Source organism: Pleurodeles waltl, chromosome 10 (assembly GCF_031143425.1).
Source record: "Pleurodeles waltl isolate 20211129_DDA chromosome 10, aPleWal1.hap1.20221129, whole genome shotgun sequence".
In the NCBI taxonomy this organism is placed as follows: domain Eukaryota; kingdom Metazoa; phylum Chordata; class Amphibia; order Caudata; family Salamandridae; genus Pleurodeles; species Pleurodeles waltl.
The window spans coordinates 403,620,720-403,645,348 of record NC_090449.1 but is presented as its reverse complement, the minus strand read 5'-3'; the positions used below and the strand labels follow the sequence as shown (position 1 = coordinate 403,645,348).

The 24,629-nt window shown below is 50.6% G+C and overlaps 1 protein-coding gene across 2 annotated transcripts in view; it reads left to right on the top strand.

The window, feature by feature from the left end:
* The first annotated feature begins 2,913 nt into the window (after positions 1 to 2,913).
* The window catches only part of RHBDL1 (rhomboid like 1), a 271,361-nt gene continuing 249,645 nt past the window's right edge, over positions 2,914 to 24,629 (top strand). For both annotated transcript variants that reach the window (XM_069210645.1, XM_069210644.1), the window contains exon 1: positions 2,914 to 3,226. In XM_069210645.1, coding sequence (XP_069066746.1) covers positions 3,188 to 3,226 — 39 coding nt within the window. In that variant the 5' untranslated portion in view covers positions 2,914 to 3,187. The remainder of the gene's footprint in view (positions 3,227 to 24,629) is intronic.

Sequence of the window (24,629 nt, the reverse complement as noted above, 5' to 3'; positions counted from 1 at the left end):
AGACCGGGCTCACCCCACATCCACCCCAGATACTACCACAGAGATACCTGGCGGATATAAAATCACTCACCAGGACCGCACCAACGAGCCATGTGGAGGAACAGCCATGATCCACAAGGAGACCATACCATGCATCACCACCACCGACAACACCACCACCCCCATGGAACATTTCAACTTCAAGCTCCACACAGATGACAAAACTACAAACAGAGTCACCCTTGCATACCGATCCCCAGGCCCGCACTCCAGCTTCTGCAACACCATTGCAGATTTCATTGCTCCCCTAACCTTAGACTCCAAGGAGTACATCTTCCTTGGTTATGTAAATTTCCACATCGACGACCCCAAAGACAACAACACTGAACACCTCCTCGACAGTATGAGCGGCCTTATATTAACCCAGATTGTCCACAACACTAGACACACTGCAGGACACACGCTGGACCCCATTTTGACCTCCAGCAACTGCGTCAAATATAGCCATGTCACAGAACTCACATGGGCCGATCACTTCATCGTCCACTTCAGCACCACCAGACCCCACAACTCCACCCACGAGATGACAAGCGCCCCCCCACTGAAGGTGAAACAAAATCTCAGAGACCAGCTGGGTGGACGCCCTCAAAACTCCCAACCCCGCTACCGCCGCTAACCTTGAACAGGAAGGGAAAAACGTTGGTGCCTGGATCAATAATTGCGCCAACAGCATCAATCCCATCAAGAGCAACAGCCAGAGAAAATCCTCCGTAAAGGCCAGCTGGCACACCCAAGAACTCAGAAGAGCAAAACAAGACAGCAAACAGCAGAAGAGGAGATGGAGTGCCAGCAAGGACTCCTCTGACAAAGCAACCTTCAAGACCTCCCTCAACCTTTACCACTGACTGCTGATGGCAACAAAGCAGACAGCCCTTGCAGTATGCATCGAAACCAGAGCCAACAACACCAAGGTACTTTTCAACATCGTTAAGGGATTCTCCAACCCGCCTGCCAGCGAAAACAACATCACACGCTAAAAGGAGCTGTGCGACGACCTTACCCACTTTTTCCACGACAAGATCACAACCATATACTGAATCTTTGAACCGCAACCCACACCTACAGACTTCTTCCAAAGATACACCACCACAGTAACTGACATGAACCACACACTGACCACCTGAAACATCTTCTCTACCGAGTACATCACCTCCACCATGAAATCCATCCACACGGGGGCTCCCATAGGCCCACGCTCGCACTAGATCTTCAACCTTGGAAACCAAAGGATCTGCCAGGAACTCACCATCCTGCTCAACATCTCTATCACCACCGCAACATTTACAGATGCCTGAAAACACACTGAAGTCAGACCACTACTCAAAAAACTGTCCGCTGACCCCAGCAGACTCAAAAACTTCCGGCTAATCTCCCTGCTCCCATTCCCAGCGAATGTACTGGAAAAGATCATCAACAAGCAACTCATGACATACCTGGAGCAGAACCAGACATCTGACGCCTCTCAATCCAGCTTCTACAGCAATCACAGCACCGAAACTGCCCTGATTGCAGCCACCGATGACATCCGAACCCTCCTTGAATGAAGAGAAACAGCAACTTTGATCCTCTGCGACCACTCGGCAGCCTTCGATATTGTATCCCACCACATGCTGATAGAAAGACTCCATCACATCGGCATCCAAGGGGATGCACTCAGTTGGATCCCCTCCTTCCTCACCGGAAGAATCCAGAGGACTCACCTCTCACCTCCGAACCCATGAAGATCACCTGCAGTGTGCCCCCGGGCTCATCCTTCAGCCCTGCGCTCTTCAACGCATATATGACCCCGCTGTCCAACATCGACAGATCCCACGGTCTTAAAATAATTTTCTATGCAGATGACACCCAACTCATCCTCTCACTCACCGACGATCCCTCCATCACCAGAACCAACTTCTACAGATGCATGACAAGTGTCACTGACTGGATGAAGAACAATTGCCTGCAGCTGAACATAGACAAAACGAAATTTCTGATCTTTGGCAACAGCAGCAACACATGGAATGACTCCTGGTGGCCATCAGCAAAAACTTGGGACAGCCTCCCCACGCACCTCCAGACCATCACCGCTCTACCAGAATTCCAGATGGCCCTCAAGACCTGGCTGATTGAATAAGTCCCTGGGACCTGCAAGCATCTTGATACCCTATCCTGTGATTAGCCCTGCTTCATAAATCCTGATTGATTGATTGATTGATTGATTGATTGATTTATTGATTGAAGGGGGGAGTGTCATGTTGCTTAGTTACATAGAATACTAGGTTCACAGGTATTCCTTAAATGTGTACATTCATTTGGTAAGATGTTAGTGTGACAGTTGAAGAAGGACTCTCCTGGAAACGGTGTCCTTTCGTGCTCCTCAGCTACAATAAATACATTGCAGGAAATTTCATCCAGAGTGTTCCTTTGCAACAGGCTGGAATTGTTATTTGCCCGTTTCTAGTGCTTGTTGCTTCTGTCCCTTCCAGTTGCAACAACGATCTGAGCTATGATTTCTCATCAATCCCATTCTCCCTTAAATCCTGTCACTTTCTCCTTTTCTCCAGCTGTGATACATGACCTGTCACCCTCCATTTCCCCACCTTCTATTTACAGACAGGCATTGGACGGTATACCGCCTATTACCGGTGCACGTCCCCTTGACGTGGCCCAACTTGGACTGAGGTGCTGGCGCCACTCATCACTCTACCTTCGGACCTGGGGTCCCTTCTGTCTGAGCAAACTTACTCCTGCCGCAGTGATCTTCGCCGAGAGAAATGCTATTGCTGGGGGTAACCCTGTGAGCATCATTCCCCTCTGTCTCTCCTCCTCTGACTCCTCCTCCTCTCTCGCGTCCTCTCTGTCCGACGGCTCCGGATTGGCCAATGCGGCCCTGCCCCTTCTCCGAGCCCAGCGGCTGCAGGTCCATGATTATTCTCTCTGATGCCTTTGGAGTAAAGGCAGGAGAGGGGTGGGGTGGGGGCTGCCGTCCCTCTGGCTGCGTGTGTGTGCATGTGTGTGTGACATCCCTGTGTATGTGTACGAGCACCGCTATTTGCCCGTTCCTCCCTTTCTGTTTTTTTATCACGTTGTTTATTTTTAATCGTGGTCTGCGTGTGAATTTGTACCACTGCCCTCTCCCACCCCTGGAGCCAGTCCCGGTGGGTATATGGAGAGACGTTCATTGCTGCAGCTCATCCAGGAGCAGGTGAGTGACCCGGGGGCCGCATCACTCTGGGGGAAGCTGTAGAGGGGAGGGGAAGCGGGGATCAGAGACTTCGGGTGGGGGTGAAGTGTGGAAAGAGAAAAGCCCACCTGCCCTGGTGCCCCACCTGTACTGCTACATGTATATGCATACCGCCGCCGGGTGCTGGGGTCCCAGCTCATCCATGCTCAGGCTGCAGCAGTGCCTCGGTGGGGCGCACGCCCTGTCGATATGCCATGGGGACCCTCCTAGGGCGACGGGCACGATTCACCTTGGAGCAATGCCGAATGTGGTGCATCTTTCAAGTAGGAGGCCTCCCACAACTCATGTTCACCTAAGGTGGTCCTCTTACAATTTCCTGGTAGGGTAACATCCCCCGCCCCCTCCAAAGATGCCCGAATAGATTAAACCCTCTAATGATGCCGAAGTAGAGAGCTGTGCTCCCCCGGGTGGTAACCAAACTGAGCACCCGGTGTCGAGTCCAGTGAGAGAATGTCCCCGCGTGGGTGGCTCGGGCAGCCACCCACCTTCGGAGATACCAAGATAAAGGGCCCCCTCTGGTGAGGCCCCGTTAGAGTGACACTTCTGATGATGCATAAGTGGGTTGGTCCTTGCAGCCATGCTCATGTAAAGTGCCCCTTCTGGTTTCTGTTTTTATGTTTTCCGTTTAATAGAGCGCGAACTCGACCCGAAGGTATTAGAGGCTTTACATTAGCACCAGTTACATTAAACAGGGGCAGAGTCATATTTTCAGAGATTACGTGATTTGCCCAGAGACACAGGATGTTGAGCCAGTGTTCAAACTCGAACCTGGTTCCACAGATCCAAAAGTCGGCAGCTCTGACCCTTACACCACACCCTCGTCCGAAACTGAGTACCCATTGTGGTGATGCCCACATATGGGGTCCCATTGCTGATACCCAGGCAAGGTGCCTCTCTGACAGCTTTCAGGGAGGGTGCCCCTTGGGTTATTATCAGGTCGCATCACCACCCCACAACCATCTCCAGTGTGGGCCCCACTGTTTCAATGCGTTGGCAGAATGTTCCCCTTGATGATGCCCATACATGTACTATTACCCTTGGGTCCATGTCCAGCTAGTATCTTCTCCTACCTGGCTCCCAGATGGAGAAACGAGACTTGTCAGGCCAAGGCTGGTTGCCACCTCCAATAATGCCCAAGTATGGTGTCCTTTCTTTTGGTGCCCTGTTAGAGAATGCTTATGCCAGGTCTGATTCTAGCGATGCGCAGGTCAGATGCCCGCTGCTGTGGTGTCCATGCAGGGTAGCCTCGCTGAATACGGTCAGAAGGATGGCTGATGTAGATATACCCAGATTCCATGTCCTTTCTGTAATATTCGAATACGCTGCTCTTATAGCAAGTCAACAAAGAGGATGATGCCTCCTTTTGCAGTGTCCAAGAATGTTTCTTTGCAGCAACGCCCGTGTATTGTGCCCACTCTGTGCAGTACCCTCGAAGTATGTCTCATCTAGCAATGCACCGGCAGACTCACTTTGAGGTGGCTTGGTAGGGCACTTTTTTGCGCTGTTCGGGCAAATGTTCCCTTACCTCGTATCCAGGTGCGTGCGCCATCGATACTTACCCAAATAAATGTGCTTAGAAAAGTCCCAGTTCACACACGCCATCAGAGGCATCCTAGACCCTTTCTTAGACCCTTTCCCAAAGAGGAGGGAATTCCGTGCAGTGTCTCCATGGCGACGAGAGGGCAGAGTGATGGATGTAGAAGGCCAGGAGTTGAGATCTTCCTCTGCCGTCTGCTGGAAATACAAAACTCATCCAGGGGGCACCAGTGCCAGGGCTTATCCGGCAGCAGGTTGTGTTTGTGGGACAATCGATATGGTCAGAGAAGGGTTCAAACTCCTGCGCCCCCCTGTGCGGGGCCTGGTCCAAGACTGGACCTGGTTACAATGGCTTCAGTACCCCGTTAACGATGATGGAGCTCGTGCGCCAGTGGCTTAACGAAACTTGAGGGAGGCCCTTTGCAGAGTGCATGAAGGCGCCCCACTCTGGAGTCACTTTGGAGCTTTCAAGTCACGGTAGTGTGCTGAGGGGCTCGCCCCTCCGCGCTGCGGGGCCTTTGTTACGCCACTGCCGTGCGCTTGGATGGTGCTGGTGGAGAGGTGGAGATCGGAGGTTTCAAAGATGGGAAACAGTACAATACCTGAGACTATTTGGAGTATTATTGCAGGGGGGAGAGTCTGCTAGATGTTCGATTTGCAGCTGTTAATGATACATGGGTTCACAATGTTGTATGGTTTGGTATACTAGTTCTGCTGGGCCCCTAAGGCATTTTGTAATGATACGTTTGCATTGTGTCTGTTCGTAGCGCTTAAATGTTAATATGACCTAACTTACAATATATCAGTGCTAGTTGGGGGTCTGAGGTGTATTTTTTTTTTTTTATCTGTTTATTGAACTTTATGCACACACAACATTACAGTTTACTATTAATAGATTTGCAATCTATTTGCACACAATTATAAACTGGTACAGCGCAATTGCACAATGGAGTGCGAAAGATACAACTTGAAACTGTGTAAAAGAGAAATAAAAACGAAAAAAAAAAAAAAGGGGAAAAATAATTAAAGTCACAGCTAAACACCGGTAATAACATTCCTGTTGTTGGATACAGCCCTAAGAGGGCATGGTGGGGAGGAAGGATACATCTGTTGAGTATAGGGGAAGGAAAATTATGATTAAAATATGAGTTGAATGACAGGAAGGGGCTCAGACCCAAGCTGGTACTGGGCAAGGCTAGGCGTGGATTGCGTAAGAGTGTAATTGTAGGGGAGGCACACTAAAGTATTGCATTGTTGTATTGGGGGAGGGAGAATAAAGAAGTTAATGCAGTGGGTGAGTACAAGTGGGACAACTGAAAGTAATATGATGTCAATATTTAGCAAGAAAAATAATACATGCTCAATTTCTGGTTTAGGGTGGGTATGTATCATCCCTAGCCTCCATTGTTACCACAAAAATGTCCCAAACTTCAGGGCCATCCCGTAGCAGACCCTTGTGTTGTAGGGAGCGTAGTGTCTGAGCTTCGGCTTGTGCATGGCTAAGTAAGTCACAGAGCCAAGCGGAGTAGGATGGGACATGTGGGGCCTTCCAATGCGTAGCTATTAGACGCTTGAAGACAACAAATGCAAGATCAATAAACCTGTGTATATGTTTGTCGCTTTTGGTGCGGCAGCGTATGCCAAGTAAGCAGGAGTCTGGAGTGGGCCTCAAAGTATGGGATGAGATGTCTGCTGTGGCATCCGTCACGCGCTGCCAAGCCGTGTTTATTGAGTGGCAGCTCCAGACCATATGGTAAAAGTCTGCTGCCAGAATAGCACATCTGGGGCATGACGGATTTGAGTTTGGGTATATTCTTTGGATACAGACCGGGGATAGGTATGACTGGTGGATGTAATTGAATTGAGTGTAACGCAGGCGAGGATTGCGAGATATGGACTTGATCGTTGTGAGAGCCGCAACCCAAGTTTCTTGTGATAGAGGAGAAGGGAGGACGGAGTCCCAACGTGCCTTAGCAAGCGGCAGGGCAGAGCAGACCTCAGCTAGCAGTGCTTTGTATAGTTTAGTTATGATACATTTTGCGCTACCTATGGTAAGGATAGTGGTAAGTAATTGGGATTTGGGTGGTTCATTGTTACCAGAGCGCCAGAGGTTATTAAGTAACCTTTTAATGGTGCTATACGTCAAGAAGGCACCGCTGTGCATAGCCCCAGCGGCCACTAGTTCCGCAAAGGTGCGCATTGTGGAGTTGGAGTAATAATCGCCTACGTTCAGTGTGCTCATTTCCCGTGTGTCATGATGTGTTGAGAGTATCTGGGTGCCTGGCAGCTGAAGCAATGGTAACAAAGGGGAGTAAGGAAGTGTGGGTGCCTTGCTTTGAACGTATCTGCGCCAGCAGAAACGAGCTGCCTCCAACAATATGGGTTTTGAGGATAAGCGATTAGGACCGGATAAGAGTGAGGACAGTATCGTTTGCGGAGCTGTGTGCGCTTGAAGTATTGTGCGTTCAGGCAGGGAAGTTTCACTGAGCCATGTGGATAGCCATAATAGCTGGGCAGCTGAATAGTATCTTTCAAAATTAGGCATGCCCAGACCGCCCGCATCTTGCGGGAATTGTGTTATAACTAGCGCTACTCTGCGTCTGTCTTTACCCCAGAGCAGGTCGGTTAGTAATGAGTGCCGTTTACTGAAGAACGAGCGTGGGAAGCATAATGGAAGGGCAGTGAAATAATATAAGAACCTGGGGAGGATGAGCATTTTGGCAATCGCTACCCGGCCCATGGGGGATAGAGGGAGTGAGCTCCAAAACGATAGTGAGCTGCTGGTAGAACTGAGTGCCCTGTCGATGTTGCCCTCTTTCAAATCGGCAATAGAGTGATAAATTTGTATCCCCAGGTATTTAAAAGTGGTGTATGACCATGGCAATTGATATTCCGGAAGTGTCATGTGGAATTCGGATGGTATGGGGGTAAGGGGGAAAATGCTTGACTTGGACCAGTTGACCAGCAGTCCGGAGGCGAGAGCGAAGGAGTCAAGCACTGACAACACCTCAGACATGGAGGTGGTGTGATTACGTAGGTATATCAGGGCATCGTCTGCATATAGGGATATAATATGGTGTGTGTTAGATTCAGTGATGCCACATGTGTGTGCATAGCTTCGTAGCTTGATTGCTAATGGTTCCATGGCTATGGCAAATAATAAAGGGGATAATGGGCAACCTTGTCTAGTGCCTCTGCCTATGGGGAATGCGTCAGAGATAGCGCGCCCATTTTAACTCGGGCTGTGGGTTTGGAGTAAAGTGTTATAATCCAGCTGATGAAGCCTGGACCAAATCCGAACGCTTTTAGTGTGCGTAGAAGGTAATCCCAGCTCAGCGTGTCAAACGCTTTCTCGATATCCAGGGAGAGTGCCACTGCGTCTGTTTCTGTATTACTGTGCATTATATGAAGTAGTCTTCTAATATTTAAAAAGGTGCTTCTCCCTGGAATAAAGCCATACTGATCAGGGTGTATTAAGCTTGATAAGTGAGAGAGTAGTCTGTTTGCCACTATTTTCCCTAATAGTTGCAGTCTGTGTTAATGAGAGAGAGCGGTCTGTATGATTTCACATTGAGGGGATCGCGGCCTGCCTTCGGGAGAACGACTACTAGCGATTCGCGCATAGTGTCTGGCAATTGTAGAACCCCGCGAGCTTCATTAAATACCTCTATGAGTGGTTGTAGGAGGTGGGTGGCTTGAGAGTTATAATACTGTACCGGTAAGCCATCTGAGCCATGTGTTTTGCTGCGTGCCATTTGTGCCAGAGCTGAGCGCAGTTCCTCTATAGTAATGGGACCGTCTAAGGTGGTGGCATTGTCAGTGATATGTGGATTTTGGGAAACAAGAGAGAGTATGTCAGCTAATTGCTGCTCCGAAGGGTGGGAAGGGGGCGTATATAAGGTGCGGTAATATGTGGAGAAGGCTTAGTTAATTCCTGCTTGGGTGTTAATAATGGTGTCGGAGTTCAAGCGTAACGCACCAATGGGTGATGATTGTGAGGGTTTGCGGGTCAGCCATGCCAACAGCCTGCCTGATCTATCCCCCTCGGCGTGTTGTCTTGTCATGTAGTGTCTGTAGTCGTGCTTGCATAGCCTTGTGTCTGCTTCTTTGTGGGCAGCTCTCAGCGAGTGCAGGGCAGCCAGTGTGGACTCGTTGGTAGAGACCGCAACCTCCGCTTTGCGGAGTTTAACCTCTAGACCTTGTAGTACTTTGATAAGAGTCCTTCTAACCCCCACTGTGGCTGCGAGACAGTGTCCGCGTATCACCACCTTATGGGCATCCCATTCTGTAGCACGAGATGTAGTTGTATTTTTATTCAGTGAGAAATAATCAGCTAGATGCTTAGACATTTCTGCGTGGAAGGGGGGGTCTGAGAGAGCTTCTGTCTGCAGGCGCCATGTTGGTATGCGAGTATCCCCAGGTCATTATTACGCTGAGCGGATTATGATCTGATATGATGCGTGCCAGGTATTCGGTTGCACACACTTTATGAATTACGGCTGCGGATACGAAAACCATGTCTATTCTGGTATGTAGTTAATGTACGGAGGAGTAGTAAGGGGGGTCTGAGGTGTATTATTTGGTATACTAAACACGTAGGCTGCCCACCGGTTATTTTTTCGGCAAGTTGTGCTGGGAGGTGTCCGATAGGTGCATGATCACGGTGCATTCATATAGTACTGGGTATGTTGGTTATTAGATGGTGAATACAGCAGGGTAGTAGTATTTGTGGTTGTTTGTTTTTGGTTTTGTGATCCTGACCATTGTGTTATTATAATACGTCAATACCAGTAGGGCTCTACATGGTTGCAAAGTTTGGGTATCAACGATTGGCAGAGTCGCTGTGGTTGCAGTTTGGCTATTGCTGGTTGCCAGTGCCACCATAGTTTCAAAGCTTGAGCCCTCGCTTAGGATGTGAAAGGAGATTTTGTAAAAGGGATCCACATATAATTGAAAAAAGGTAGAGTGACCCAAAAAAGGCTCAAACACAGGCGAACGCCCCCCCAATGTCCCATTCATTAGCTCACAGTTCCATTGGTTGGGCTCGTAGCAGATGAAAGGACAGCTTCCCACTCCCACAATTTGTGGACTACTTCATCACTGGGGAGCCCCAACTCCAACATGTCTCCCATAGTGAATTGGGATTACCCATATGCTAGTGGTTCATTATCGTAGCAGAGTGGAACAACACTATGGCCCTCATTACAACCCTGGTGGTCGGTGTTAAAGCGGCGGTAATACCGCCAACAGGCCGGTGGAAAAAAAAATTGAATCACAACCATGGCGGAAACCGCCAACATAGACAGCCACTTTAACACACCGACCACTACGGCGGTAGAAAGAAACACCGCGGCAGTAACCGCCAACAGACAGGCAGAAGACAAAGTACCGCCCACAGTATTTCAACACGCCTATCCGCCACCTTTTCCGGGGCGGAACCAATGCTATTAAAAGCATGGCGGAAACAGTACACAGAAGGGAAAACACTAATCTCTTGACACCCAACTAGGAACCAGGACGCCATGGAGCCCGAACTACAGGTGTTACCAATGCTGCTCTTCCTCTTGCTCTATCAGGAGCAGGACAGACGCCGTCGACGACCACGGTGAGTACTGCACCTACAACACAGGGGAGGAGGGGAAAAGAGGGTGACATACACGCAACACGCAACACCCCCACCCTCACCCTCACCCACAACACCATATACACAAATACATGCAGCAACATTACATATACAAACCCCCATCCCCTGGAAGAACGCAAGGACAAAAGGAAATTATTGTAACCAGTGTAATTATGAAAAATCTGATAGTCAAAAATCAAAATTCAGTATATACAAATATGTACACCAACTACACAAGTCCGGATAGTGTACCAGTCATTGTCCTTGGACCACTGGTCCCAAAATGCATGAGCGAAGCCCACACTAGATACCTGATTGGAAACGGAGAGAACACTGCTGGGGCATCAGACCGAAAATATACAGGGACCTCAGGGGGATAGGGAGGGGGGGCACCTCAGCCAGATGAACGCACAACGCCACTGCTGCACAAGGGGGCTCCATGCCCATTGCTGTATCCTGGGGAGTGCAAAGCCACAGTCTCTCAAGTCTCTCCGGTGGGTGGTTTGCCCACTGCTTTATCCTGGGGAGTGCAAAGCCACAGTCTCTCAAGCCTTTGCAGTGGGTGGTTTGCCCACTGCTTTATCCTTGGGAGTGCAAAGCCACAGGCTCTTAAGTCTGTCCAGTGGGTGGTTTGCCCACTGCTTTATCCTGGGGAGTGCAAAGCCACAGTCTCTCAAGTGGATGTCATTCTCCACTGGTTCTGGAGGGGTCCTGGTGCCCAGAGCGCTTCATCCTGCCAAGGACTGAGGTAGTGGATGTATCTCTCCACTGGTTCTGGAGAGGGTATGGTGCTCAGAGTTCTTCATCCTGCCAAGGACTGAGGTAGTGGATGTATCTTTCCACTGGTTCTGGACGGGGCCTGGTGCCCAGAGTGCTTCATCCTGCCAAGGACTGAGGTAGTGGATGTATCTCTCCACTGGTTCTGGAGGGGGCATGGTGCTCAGAGTGCTCCACGTGCAGTGTGGTCGGTACAATTCCCTCACCTGGGTGTGTGTGCCACCAGATTGCCGAGGTAGAGGTAGCATGATACGCCATGGAGGCAGCGACATACCCCACACTGCTGCGGCTTCACCTTCCACCTGCAGGTGCAAACAGTGATGGAAGTCATGCCTCATGGAAGCTGCCCAGGGTCCAGGAACTCTCCTCCAGCCTCGGACGACTGACCACTGGGGATGGTAGCCATGTCAGCGGTGGTGCCACTGTCCGAGCACTTTGCAGGGCCGGTGGCGGTGCTTGCGCCGGTGTCTGTGGCGGCTGTGCTGGCGGAGGTGCATGGGTCAGCACCTGTTGAGGGACACAGCAGTACGTCTCCTGCAGTCTTGGATGGCTGCCCACTGGGGAAGAGGCTGAGGATTGTCGCTGAGGCTGTAGACGTGCCAGTGGCTGTGCAGGTGGTTATGCAGGTGGCGGTGGAGGTGGCGGTTGCAGTGGCAGGGCAGCTAGCGGTGTTCGCCGCCGTACAGGTTGGTGTGGTTGTGGACAGAAGGTGTGACACTGGTCCCTCAGTCGGTGCCACTGTGCCCTCTCCTGACCTGCTCGTCTGCTTTTGTCCCTTCCTGTCGTGCTGCTGCGTGTGGCACGAGCCAGTGGGTGGTTTGCCCACTGCTTTATCCTCGGGAGTGCAAAGCCACAGTCTCTCAAGTGGATGTCATTCTCCACTGGTTCTGGAGGGGTCCTGGTGCCCAGAGTGCTTCATCCTGCCAAGGACTGAGGTAGTGGATGTATCTCTCCACTGGTTCTGGAGAGGGCATGGTGCCCAGAGTGCTTCATCCTGCCAAGGACTGAGGTAGTGGATGTATCTTTCCACTGGTTCTGGACGGGGCCTGGTGCCCAGAGTGCTTCATCCTGCCAAGGACTGAGGTAGTGGATGTATCTCTCCACTGGTTCTGGAGGGGGCATGGTGTTCAGAGTGCTCCACGTGCAGTGTGGTCGGTACAATTCCCTCACCTGGGTGTGTGTGCCACCAGATTGCCGAGGTAGAGGTAGCATGATACGCCATGGAGGCAGCGACATACCCCACACTGCTGCGGCTTCACCTTCCACCTGCAGGTGCAAACAGTGATGGAAGTCATGCCTCATGGAAGCTGCCCAGGGTCCAGGAACTCTCCTCCAGCCTCGGACGACTGACCACTGGGGATGGTAGCCATGTCAGCGGTGGTGCCACTGTCCGAGCACTTTGCAGGGCCGGTGGCGGTGCTTGCGCCGGTGTCTGTGGCGGCTGTGCTGGCGGAGGTGCATGGGTCAGCACCTGCTGAGGGACACACCAGTACGTCTCCTGCAGCCTTGGATGGCTGCCCACTGGGGAAGAGGCTGAGGATTGTCGCTGAGGCTGTAGACGTGCCAGTGGCTGTGCAGGTGGTTATGCAGGTGGCGGTGGAGGTGGCGGTTGCAGTGGCAGGGCAGCTAGCGGTGTTCGCCGCCGTACAGGTTGGTGTGGTTGTGGACAGAAGGTGTGACACTGGTCCCTCAGTCGGTGCCACTGTGCCCTCTCCTGACCTGCTCGTCTGCTTTTGTCCCTTCCTGTCGCGCCGCTGCGTGTGGCACGAGCCGAACATTCGGCTCGGGTCGCAGCACGCGTTTCTCTGACGCGACGAACCCCCAGTCTGCTGTGTGCTTGCAGAGGCCCCAAATTGGCATGGGGCCTCGTTCTTTTGCTGTGCACCGCATTTTTAGGTATGTCTGATCCCCCACTCTCCTGTTCTTTTCTTCTTTTCTTGGACATCAGGTTGTGCCTTCCTTTATGTTTTTTCCTCCTTCCCATATTCCCTTTCTCTTCCCAGCATTCCTTATTCCCTATTCTCTATGGTTCCTAGTCCATTCTGTTCTATGTGCTTTTCCCTATCTAAGATGGTGTCCTTTTACTTCCTGTTGGTCGTTTCCTGTTTGTTGGTATTTAAGGGCTGTGATTCTTTCTCTCCTTGCGCTGCAACACTTTCTGTTTGGATGGTGTTTTCGCTCCTGCTTCCTCGTATTCCTGTGCTGGTTCTCGTCAGTTCAGAATACTTTTTCCTGTATTTGCTCTTGCTGATTTCTCTTCGTTTTTGTTCCTGTTTTAGGAACATTCTTTGTGGAGGTTTTTTCCCCTTTCAGGGTTTTTTTCCCTCTGGCGCTACTTCTGAGGGGCAGCCTGCTCTTGGCGTACCCATTGCCTGCAGCACCGTGGCTACCAGAAAGAGTCGCCCCTACTTGGGCCAAGGCTGACCATTCAAGAACAGGATCCACGCCACTCGCTCTGCGGCCTCCAGGGTAAAGCAGCACGTAAGTTGTGACATTGCAGCCCCAAATACTCCCGACGTTGTCGAACATCATGGATGACACAGAGGCGGCTGCTGCAGATCCTGATCAATCTCTTCTGGCAACCATTCATCAACAGGCTCAGGAAATGCAACAATTACGCAACGAGAATGCTGCTTTACGACAAGCTTTGGCCTTTCGCAGTGAGGATGTTCCGGCCGTCTCCACCTCTACTCCTCGTTTCTCCGGTGAACCAACTAAGCTGCGAGAGTTCCTCGATGCATTAACTGTGTATTTCACCTTCCGACCCACCCAATTCTCCCACAAGACAAGGTGGAATATTTTATCAGTGCCTTATCCGGTCCTACCTTGGCCTGGGCAACCCCGATGGTATCCTCCAATGATCCAGTATTATCGGACTATCCTGCCTTCGTGAATCGGTTTAAACAGATGTTCAGTCGTCCAGGATTCCGAGGCCTCTGCGGAAGAAGCCTTATGTGACATCCAACAAGGCTCACAAGATGTCCTCCAATATATTACCCGCTTTCGACAGCTAACGGCTGAGACCACTTGGGTGGAACGAACTTTGGTGACTTTATTCCGTAGAGGACTTAAGGAAGAAATCAAAGACGAGTTGGTACACTCCACCCGAGTTGAAGACCTTCGTTGTCTGATGGATCAGGCTCTTTCCATCGAATACAGTCTCCAAGAGCGAAGTATGGAGAAGAGAAAGAGTAGAGGACCATCTCAGCCAAGCACTTCACGTGTCTTTATGCATCGTCCTGAGGAACCTCGTCCTCTTTCCAGAGATGCCCAAGGCGAACCTATGCAGGTGGATACCACTCGAGGACCACTTTCTGTTAGGGAGCGGGAAGACAGACGTAGGAGGGGATTATGCCTGTATTGTGGTGCTGCCGGCCACATGCTCCGGACCTGCCCCGTTCGTCCTCAAAGGCCATCGGGAAATGCCACTTCCCGTCCTCTGTACGAAGGAAGGGGATGGGATCATTAGCTATACCTTCCATCAGTTCTTTCAAGGACAATGCCACTACTTTGTTTATGTTACCTGTGACGTTACATTTACCAGACGGCCATCAAGAGAGAACACTGGCTTTACTTGATTGTGGTGCCAGTGTCATATATATGGATAAGACTGGGGCCACGACTCAACAAATACCAACACGACCCAAAGAAACCCCAGAACAAGTTCACACAGTGGATGGGTCTTTAATATCTTCTGGTCCAGTCATTACCACCACCATGACACTGAGTTTACAGTTTGGGAACCATCAAGAAAACATCTCTTTTGATCTAATATCATCCCAATTTGGGAATTCCGTGGTTCATAAAACATAACCCTTATGTAAATTGGGAAACCCGGACTATTTCCCTGTCCTCCCAGTTTTGTCATGAGAACTGCTTTGCTTTGGACACTTATTGGTCACCCAAGAGGTTGATGCCTCTTGAAAGTATTACTGGATGTTCCATCAATACAGTTCAAGGAGTTCCTGATCACTATCTAGAATTTCAAGATGTGTTCCAAAAACCAATCAGACCTGTGTTACCCACACATCGAGATTACGATTGTGCTATTCCCTTGGAACCCTGAGCTATTATTCCCTTTGGGAGGATATATTCACTCACCGAACCTGAAAGAGAAGTACTAAAAGAATATCTGCAAGAAAACTTACATAGCGGCCTCATTGTACCATCATCCTCTCCGGCTGGGGCACCTCTCTTTTTTGTACCCAAGAAAACGAAGGATCTTCGTCCCTGCCTGGATTTTCGCGGACTAAATAAAATAACTATAAAGGACCGTTACCCATTGCCTCTCATTAAGGATATACTAGAGGCAGTCAGAGGGGCTCAACGATTTACCAAACTGGATCTTCGTAGAGCCTTCCACCTTTTGCCTATTAAAGAAGGAGACGAGTGGAAGACTGCTTTCCGGACCCCATTTGATCATTATGAGTACAGAGTTATGCCTTTTGGTCTTATTAATGCCTCCTCCATTTGGCAGAGATTTATGGATTCAGTATTCTCTGATCTCTTGAATCATACGGTTGTCATCTATTTAGACGATATCCTTATTTATTCTAAATGTCCTGAACTTCATTCCTTTCACGTTAAACAGGTCCTCCAAAGACTCCGGGAACATCAACTGTCCTGTAAACCTGAAAAGCGTGAGTTTGACAAGACCAAAGTCAAATATTTGGGATATCACCTTAGTCCCACTGGCATAGCTATGGACCAAGAAAAGGTACAAGCCATTCTAGATTGGCCTTCTCCTATCTCTATTAAGGAAACACAATGCTTTCTAGGATTGGCTAATTTTTATCAACAGTTTATCTTGGACTTTGCAGAACAAATCAGCCACATAACGCAAATATTAAAAAAGGAAAATCTAAAGAGAGGCTTCGTCTGGACTAAGGCAGCTAAACAAGCTTTCCAGAGTCTAAAAAAGGCCTTCACTCAAGCACCGATATTGAGGCACCCAGATACCAACAAACAATTTATTGCTGTTACAGATGCTTCCGAAAGAGCCATCGGAGCTGCCTTACTCCAACAGCAAGAAGATGACGGTCTTGAACATCCTGTGTTCTATTTGTCCCATGTACTTTCGGCGTCAGAACAACATTACTCAGTACTTGAAAGGGAGTTGTTAGCCCTGAAAACAGCTTTCCTTGAGTGGAGACAGTTTCTTATGGGTTCCAAAGAGCCCTTCGAGGTAAGTACAGACCATCGCAATCTACAATGTTTACGAAACTTTTTTATGCCAGAACAGTCGTCAGGCTCGTTGGGCCTTTTTCTTTAGTCAGTACGACTTTTATGTCACTTATATTCCTGGATCCCAAAACATTCTGGCTGATGCCCTATCTCGTCGTTATCCAGATTGTACTTCTACCCCATGACAGTATCTTCTTGAGCCCAGTAAAATCATCAGAGTAGCTCAGTCTTTCCTGGAGGAGGTACAACTGCAATACTCCAATCTGACTGATCAAGAAGTAAAGAAACTGAACATATGTAAGCAGCAAGGGTATTATTATTATTATAAGAACTTGTTGTTTCTCCCTACTAATGGAGTCAGAGAAAAGGCACTACAAATGTGCCATGATTCACCGATTTCTGGTCATAGAGGCATTAAAGCCACACAAGAATTACTCTCACGATCTTTCTGGTGGCGTACCTGGAAATCAGGTGTCGAAAGATACGTTCAGGCTTGTCCCATATGTGCTCAAGTAAAGATTCCCCGTACTAGACCTGCAGGATTACTACAACCATTACCTGTTCCGACGGCTCCCTGGCACACAGTTTCTACTGATTTTATGTGTTCATTACCTCCATCAGCAGGAAACCGGGTTATCATGGTCATCATAGACTCCTTTACTAAGATGGCTCACTTCACTGCTCTGAAAAAACTACCTAATTCCCAAGAACTAAGTCAGATATTTATCCGTCATATTTTCCATCTCCATGGACTTCCACACAACATTATATCTGACAGGGTACATCTCCCGGTTTTTTGCAACATTTTTGTAGGACACTGAATATCAACATAGCACTCTCATCGGGTTTCCATCCTCAAACCAATGGACAGACTGAGCTTCTCAACCAAGGATTGGAACAGTACCTTTGCTGCTTTTGTAATTCTACTCAGAGCAACTGGAACACTTACCTCCCTATCGCTGAATTCTCCTACAATAACTCTGTCCAAAGTGCCTCCAAGGTCACTCCTTTTTTCTGTTCTTATGGCTATCCTCCTACCTCTTTTCCTGCTATTCCTCAGTCTACCTCTTCTCTTCCTGCTGTTACTTCATTCTCCAGACGACTTTTACAGATTCATAGATTGATTCGCTCTAACTTGTTGAACACCAAGAGATACAGGAAGAGAATAGCAGACAAGAAACTGAGAGATGCTCCAGAATATTACCTTCAGGATAAAGTCTGGCTTTCATCAAAATTTCTACCTTTACGCCTTTCTCAGAAGAAGTTCACACCTCGTTACTATGGTCCTTTCCGAATCCTTCAGCTGACCAATCCCGTCACTGTCCGTCTTCACTTGCCTCGTACCTGGAAGATTCACCCGGTGTTTCATGTTTCTCAGCTAAAACCCTGGTTCCTAGTCCATTCTGTTCTATGTGCTTTTCCCTATCTAAGATCGTGTCCTTTTACTTCCTGTTGGTCGTTTCCTGTTTGTTGGTATTTAAGGGCTGTGATTCTTTCTCTCCTTGCGCTGCAACACTTTCTGTTTGGATGGTGTTTTCACTCCTGCTTCCTCGTATTCCTGTGCTGGTTCTCGTCAGTTCAGAATACTTTTTCCTGTATTTGCTCTTGCTGATATCTCTTCGTTTTTGTTCCTGTTTTAGGAACATTCTTTGTGGAGGTTTTTTCCCCTTTCAGGTTTTTTTTCCCTCTGGCGCTACTTCTGAGGGGCACGGCCTGCTCTTGGCGTACCCATTGCCTGCAGCACCGTGGCTACCAGAAAGAGTCGCCCCTACTTGGGCCAAGGCCGAACATTCAAGAACAGTATCCACGCCACTCGCTCTGTGGCCTCCAGGGTAAAGCAGCACGTAAGTCGTGACACTTCCCCACTTTTGATGGTGCTGCGGTTGTCTTGCCACTGTCCCCTTTTGTTTTTGCTGAGCCCTTGGTGGCTGGTAGTTTCGGCTTCCCCCTCCGGGATGTGGGCACCTTTTTCACATTGGCAGGTGGCAGAATATCCTTGCCCTCACTACGTGGCACACTGGCAGCCCTGATGGGTGGCGCACTCGATGTCCCCGCAGTTGCTGGCACCACTGTGCCTGGGGATTTGGTGGCTGAGGTGCTGGGCTGGGACCTGGAAAGCCTGGCCCTAGGGGAAGGAAGTGGGGGAGGTGAAGGGAAGAGGTCAATGTGAGCCAGGAAAAGTTTTTTAGACACACTGGGATGGGAAGATGGAGGGGGTTTAGGAGTGAAGGAAGAGGTAGTGGTTGTAGGAGGTGTACGTCTGCAGAATTTGGGTGAAGGTGCATGGCCCGGAGGCTGTTGTGAGGTGGATGGCTGTTGGGTGTGTGTGTGCCTGCGTTTGTGTACTTTGGGAAGAGGGCTCACAGACACACTGGGAGAGGACACAGGGGATGTGTGAATGGTAGTGGGGGTGGTGAGTGCACGTGAGCGGTGTGTGGTAAATGGGCGTGCTGGTGATGGAGGTAGTGGCTGAAGATGTAGTGCATGCAGGTGTGAGTGGAGACAAGAGGACACAGTGGAGGCAGTGGATGTTGCTGTGTCTGCATGGGGATGGTGCTTGTGTGAGTGCCTGTGGGATGTGTGGTGCTTATGTTTGCCTTGTCCACTCTTGTGTGTTGATGTATGTGCATGCTGGTCTGATGGTGTGCTTGGGATAGGCTGAGGTACAGGGGATTGGGTCTGGGTGGAGGAAGTTGGAGGGGGGAGGCTGGACACAGGGACAATGGCTGTCATCAGTGCTGAGGCCAGAGCCTGACATGCTCTCTGTTGGGCCATCTGCCCAGAATTAATGCCCTCCAGGTATGCATTTGTTTGTTGCAAATGCCTCTCAACACCCTGGATGGCATTCAAAATGGTAGCTTTCCCAACAGTGAGGGATCTCAGGAGGTCAATAGCCTCCTCACTGAGGGCAGCAGGGGTGAGTGGGGCAGGGCCAGAGGTGCCTGGGGCGAAGGAGATGCCCACCCTCCTGGGTGAGCGGGCACAGGACACATGCTGAGGGGCTGCTGGGAGGGCAGTGCTGGTAGGGGGGGTGGCGGCTGTATCTGTTGATGCAGTGGGCACAGAGGTGCCCGCCACCGCAAGCGAGCTCCCATCAGAGGAGGAGTCGCTGTCACTGGTGTCTGCTCCTGTCCCCGCTGTGGAGCTCCCCTCGCCCTCCGTCCCACTGGTGGCTTCAGACTCCGTTGCTTCACCCTCCAGGGCCAAGTGGGTTGCCGCTCCCTCCTGCTCCGGTGCCAATGCTCCTCCGCCTGATGATGCTATTGCACACAAGAACAGGGAGACCTCAAAAAGATGGGGGAAAGACAGAAGAAAAACATGTTCAGTGCATGCAACACCACTACCGTTGGCGGACACAAAACACAGGGAGCAGCCCTCAGCAGTACACCATGCACTAACAGTTCCTAGAAATTTCACCTGACCCTGGGGTACGAGGCCTAAGCCCAATTGCTGCACACCTGGAAGTCACAGGAGCCTGACTAGGTGTAGATGGCTCTTACCACTAGCGGGTTTGGGGTGCCACATAGCCTGCCTCACAAGGGACCTTGCCTCCCAAGTTCGCCCTAGCCTAGGGGAACCCACTGTCCACCTCCCCCACCCAGACACCTCGTAATGCGCGCAGAGTCAGCTGGATGAGAGTGTACTCACCACCTTGTGGCTGCTGTGATGCCCTCAGGTGCCCATCCAACTCCGGATAGGCTACCGCCAGGATCCGGGACATCAGGGGGGTCATAGTGCGACGGGCACCCCTTCCACATTGGGAGGCCATCCCCAGCTGGGCCTCCGCCGTCTTCTTGCTCCAGCGGCGCAGGTCCTCCCATCTTTTATGGCAGTGGGTGCTCCGTCTGTGGTAAACCCCGAGGGTCTGGACATCCTTGGCGATGGCACGCCAAATACCCTTCTTCTGGTGGGCGCTGACCTAGAGCAATGGTACAGGGGGAAAGTAAATTACTCACCCGTCCGGACCATCATACTCATTGCCCACCAGTTCCCACCCATGCCCTGACGCACATACACTCACCATCCGCACATGCAGGCCTCAGCCCCCCCATGTATCTTCTATCCACACCACTCAAAGCAGGCATTGCCCATGCAGCATGCTCACAGTGTACTCACCTGTTTGTCTGGAGGACCGTAGAGTAGCGTGTACTGGGGGAGGACCCCATCCACTAGTTTCTCCAACTCCTCCGAAGTGAAGGCAGGGGCCCTTTCCCCAGACACTGTAGCCATTGTCGCTTCCAGACACAGGTCACAGCAGCACTTGCAGTGTAGGTCCTCTCCTGTTGAAGGTCAGGTATCAAGTGAGTGAACATACAGAAAATGGCGGTCACGTCCGCGGCGGTGCATACCGTCACCGCCGGCGTACATCGTCATTGGCTCCTGGGACCCATAGGGCCCAATGTTAACCAATGCAGAATTGCGCCGCGGTCTTCGACCGCCCACCGCGACGGTGAACAATGCCAGCACATTTACCTCATATCCCCTTGTCCCACCTTACAGATCAGGCAGCCACCATTTCAGGGGGCAACATGGGATGGATAAAAACTGCGTCACACCTATCTAGGCCGGGAATACAGACAGATACCGGCACATTGCGGATTAATAACGTTTCTGCAATAACACATTGTGATACACCAGTGTTAGTTGACTCTCTGCTCGCTGTTCTCCTCCATAGGGCACGTCTGCTTGGGCAGGTGATGAGATGGTGGCATCCTCTGATGTACAGACCCCTGGTGGACCTATTGACAATGGAAGAGAGACACATCATAATCACATACAGATTTGATTGTGCAACAATCCTGGAACTGTGTGCCCAGTTGGAGCCCGACCTGATGTCAGCTTTCCGCCATCCCACAGGGATACCCCCTCTAGTGCAGGTCCTGTCTGCACTCCATTTCCTGGCCAGTGGGTCTTTTCAAACAACAGTGGCCATGGCATCAGGGATGTCCCAGCCAATGTTCTCTAACGTGTTGTCCAGAGTGTTGTCTGCCCTGCTGAAACACATGCGCAGCCACATCGTTTTCCCTCAGGTGGAGGATTTGCCCACAATGAAAGGTGACTTCTATGCCCTGGGACATATCCCCAACATCATTGGTGCCATTGATGGTACACATGTGGCATTTGTCCCTCCCGCAGGAATGAGCAGGTGTACAGATACCGGAAAAGCTACCATTCGATGAATGTGCAGATGGTGTGTTTGGCAGACCAGTACATTTCCCATGTGAATGCCAAGTATCCTGGCTCTGTGCATGACGCTTACATTTTGAGAAATAGCAGCATCCCTTATGTGATGGGGCAACTCCTGAGGCACCGTGTGTGGCTAATAGGTGAGGCCAAGGTCCCAATACAGTTGACATAGGTGTCTGGGTATGGGGTTAGTGTGTGTCTAACAGCTGCCCTTCGACAGTTGCAGGTGACTCTGGTTACCCAAACCTGTCATGGCTACTGACCCCAGTGAGGAATCCCAGGACCAGGGCAGAGGAACGCTACAATGAGGCACATGGGCAAACTAGGAGGATAATAGAACGCACCTTCGGCCTCCTGAAGGCCAGATTCCAGTGCCTCCATCTGACAGGTGGTTCCCTATACTACTCACCGAAGAAGGTGTGCCAGATAATCGTGGCCTGCTGTATGCTGCACAACCTGGCTTTGCGACACCAGGTGCCTTTTCTGAAGGAGGATGGGCCAGATGGTGGTCTTGTGGCAGCTGTGGAGCCTGTGGACAGTGAAGAAGAGGAGGCAGAAGAAGAGGATATCGACAACCGAAACAACATCATCATGCAATACTTCCAGTGAGACACAGGTAAGAAGATGTCACTGCTTCCCACATCTCATACTATTGTTGGAGCTAGCATAAGTCTGTCATTTCCACTCAGTGTATGGACACTGACTTGTCACTTTGACTTTCCATTTCACAGATCTGGGTCCCACTTTGTGCCCTCTGCTATGTTTACTCCTGGCCTACAGCTGTGTTACCTTGGTATGTGAACAAGTAAATTGATATTGCTATATTCCATAGACATTGCAATTACACATTTGTGAAAGCACAGACTGACTCCAGATTGTTTTGTGATTGAAGTGTGTTTATTCCTGTGCAAATAAGTGGAGGGGGTTGTAAAATGGGCTGGGGTGATGGTGGAGGTATGTCCATGGCAGAGTCCAGTCTATTTGTTTCACAGGTGCATAGGAAGTGGAGCAATGGCAGTTTAAGGATGGACAGGGTGACATAGTGGGACAGAAGGGTGACATTCAGGGGGGGTCTTATTTCCTGGTGGGGGTCTTGGCAATGTTCCTGGATCTCAGGGACCGTTTGCGGGGTGGTTCTCCATCTGCAGGGGGTGGGGTGCTGGTGGCCTTTTGTTCCTGTGGCGGTGCCTCCTGTCCACTAGTGCCGGCGGAGGTGGAGGGCTGTTCATCATCCAGGCTAGTGTCAGGGGCCCGTTGGTGTGCCACTGTGTCCCTCCTGGTGTTGAGAAGGTCTGTCATCACCCCCGCAATGGTGACCAGGGTGGTGTTGATGGACTTCAAGTCCTCCCTGATCCCCAAGTAGTGTTCCTCCTGTAGCTGCTGGGTCTCCTGAAACTTGGCCAGTACCGTGCCCATGGTCTCCTGGGAATGGTGGTAAGCTCCCATGATGTTGGAGAGTGCCTCATGGAGTGTTGGTTACCTGGGCCTGTCCTCCCCCTGATGCACAGCAGTCCTCCCAGCTTCCCTGTTATCCTGTGCCTCTGTCCCCAGAACCATGTGCCCACTGCCCGAGGTCCCTGATCGTCCTGTGTTAGTGGGGTTGCCTGGGTTCCCTGTAGTGGTGGACACACTGCTGATTGACGTGTCCTGGGGACAGAGGGATGGGCCCGCTGGGTGGGTGCTGTGCTGGTGTTTCCTGAGGGGGGGAGGCTCTGTCGTGGTTTGTAACTGTGTCAGGGGAACCAACTGTCCCGAGGTCCCTGAGGGGCCGGGCTGGTCCTCTTGATCCAGGCGTGCAGAGCTGCTGTCATCACTGTGGGACTCTTCTGTGGGGGGACTGGATATATCTGGCACCTCCTGTCCAGTGACATTGGGTATGGGTCCTGTTGGGGTGTAAATGCATAGTTATTGTATATGTGTGCGCCATCTTGTGCAGTGGGTGAGTGACCCTCTACTTCTGTGCTTGCATTATTGGCTTGGTCCTTGTGTGATTGGTTATTTAGGGGCATGAGTGAGTCTCTGTACTGGACATGCATTGGTGATGGGTGTCCATGCATTGGTGGTACATGCAGGGCTTGTTTTTGGAATGTGTGGGTTGTGTTAGTGGGGTATCTGTGGCTTGTTGGGGTGATAGGTGTGAGGGTAAGGGTGGCGGTATTTGTTGGCATGCAGGTGGGGTGTGGGGATAAAGTAGTAAAGATATGTCTTACCAGAGTCCAGTCCTCCTGCTACTCCTGCGAGGCCCTCAGGATGCATAATTGCCAAGACTTGCTCCTCCTATGTTGTTAGTTGTGGGGGAGGAGGTGGGGGTCCACCGCCAGTCCTCTCTTCAGCAATCTGGTGTCTGGATACCACGGAACGCACCTTCCCCCGTAGGTCGTTCCACCTCTTCCTGATGTCATCCCGTGTTCTTGGATGCTGTCCCACTGCGTTAACCCTGTCGACAATTCTGCACCACAGCTCCATCTTCCTTGCAATGGAGGTGTGCTGCACCGGTGATCCAAATAGCTGTGGCTCTACCCAGACGATTTCCTCCACCATGACCCTGAGCTCCTCCTCAGAGAACCTGGGGTGTCTTTGAGGTGCCATGATGTGGTGTGGGTGATGTGTGAGGTGGTGTCTGTTGTGATGTGTGAAGGGATGTGTTGGTGTGTGTTGTTTGAGGTGCGTGGATGTTGTGTAAGTGATGATGTTGTGTGTCTGTGGATGCTGGTGTTGTTTTAGGTAGTCTCTCTCTCTGGCCTTCTTTAAAATTTTTGGTAGTAAGGGTTTGTGGGTGATGTGGGTGTGTGCGTTGTATTGGATTGGGTGTGTGGGTGTGGTGTGTATGTGTATCAGGTGTGTGTATTTCGAATTGTCCAGTGTGGTTGTGTTTTGTAAATGTGTGTGTATTTTGAGCGCGGCGGTGTGTACCGCGAATGGAATACCGCGGTTGAAAGACCGCCGCGTTGATTCGTGGGTTGTGATAGTGTGGGCGTATTCCTGGGTTGTGGGGTATAAAGTAGTAAAGATATGTCTTACCAGAGTCCAGTCCTCCTGCTACTCCTGCGAGGCCCT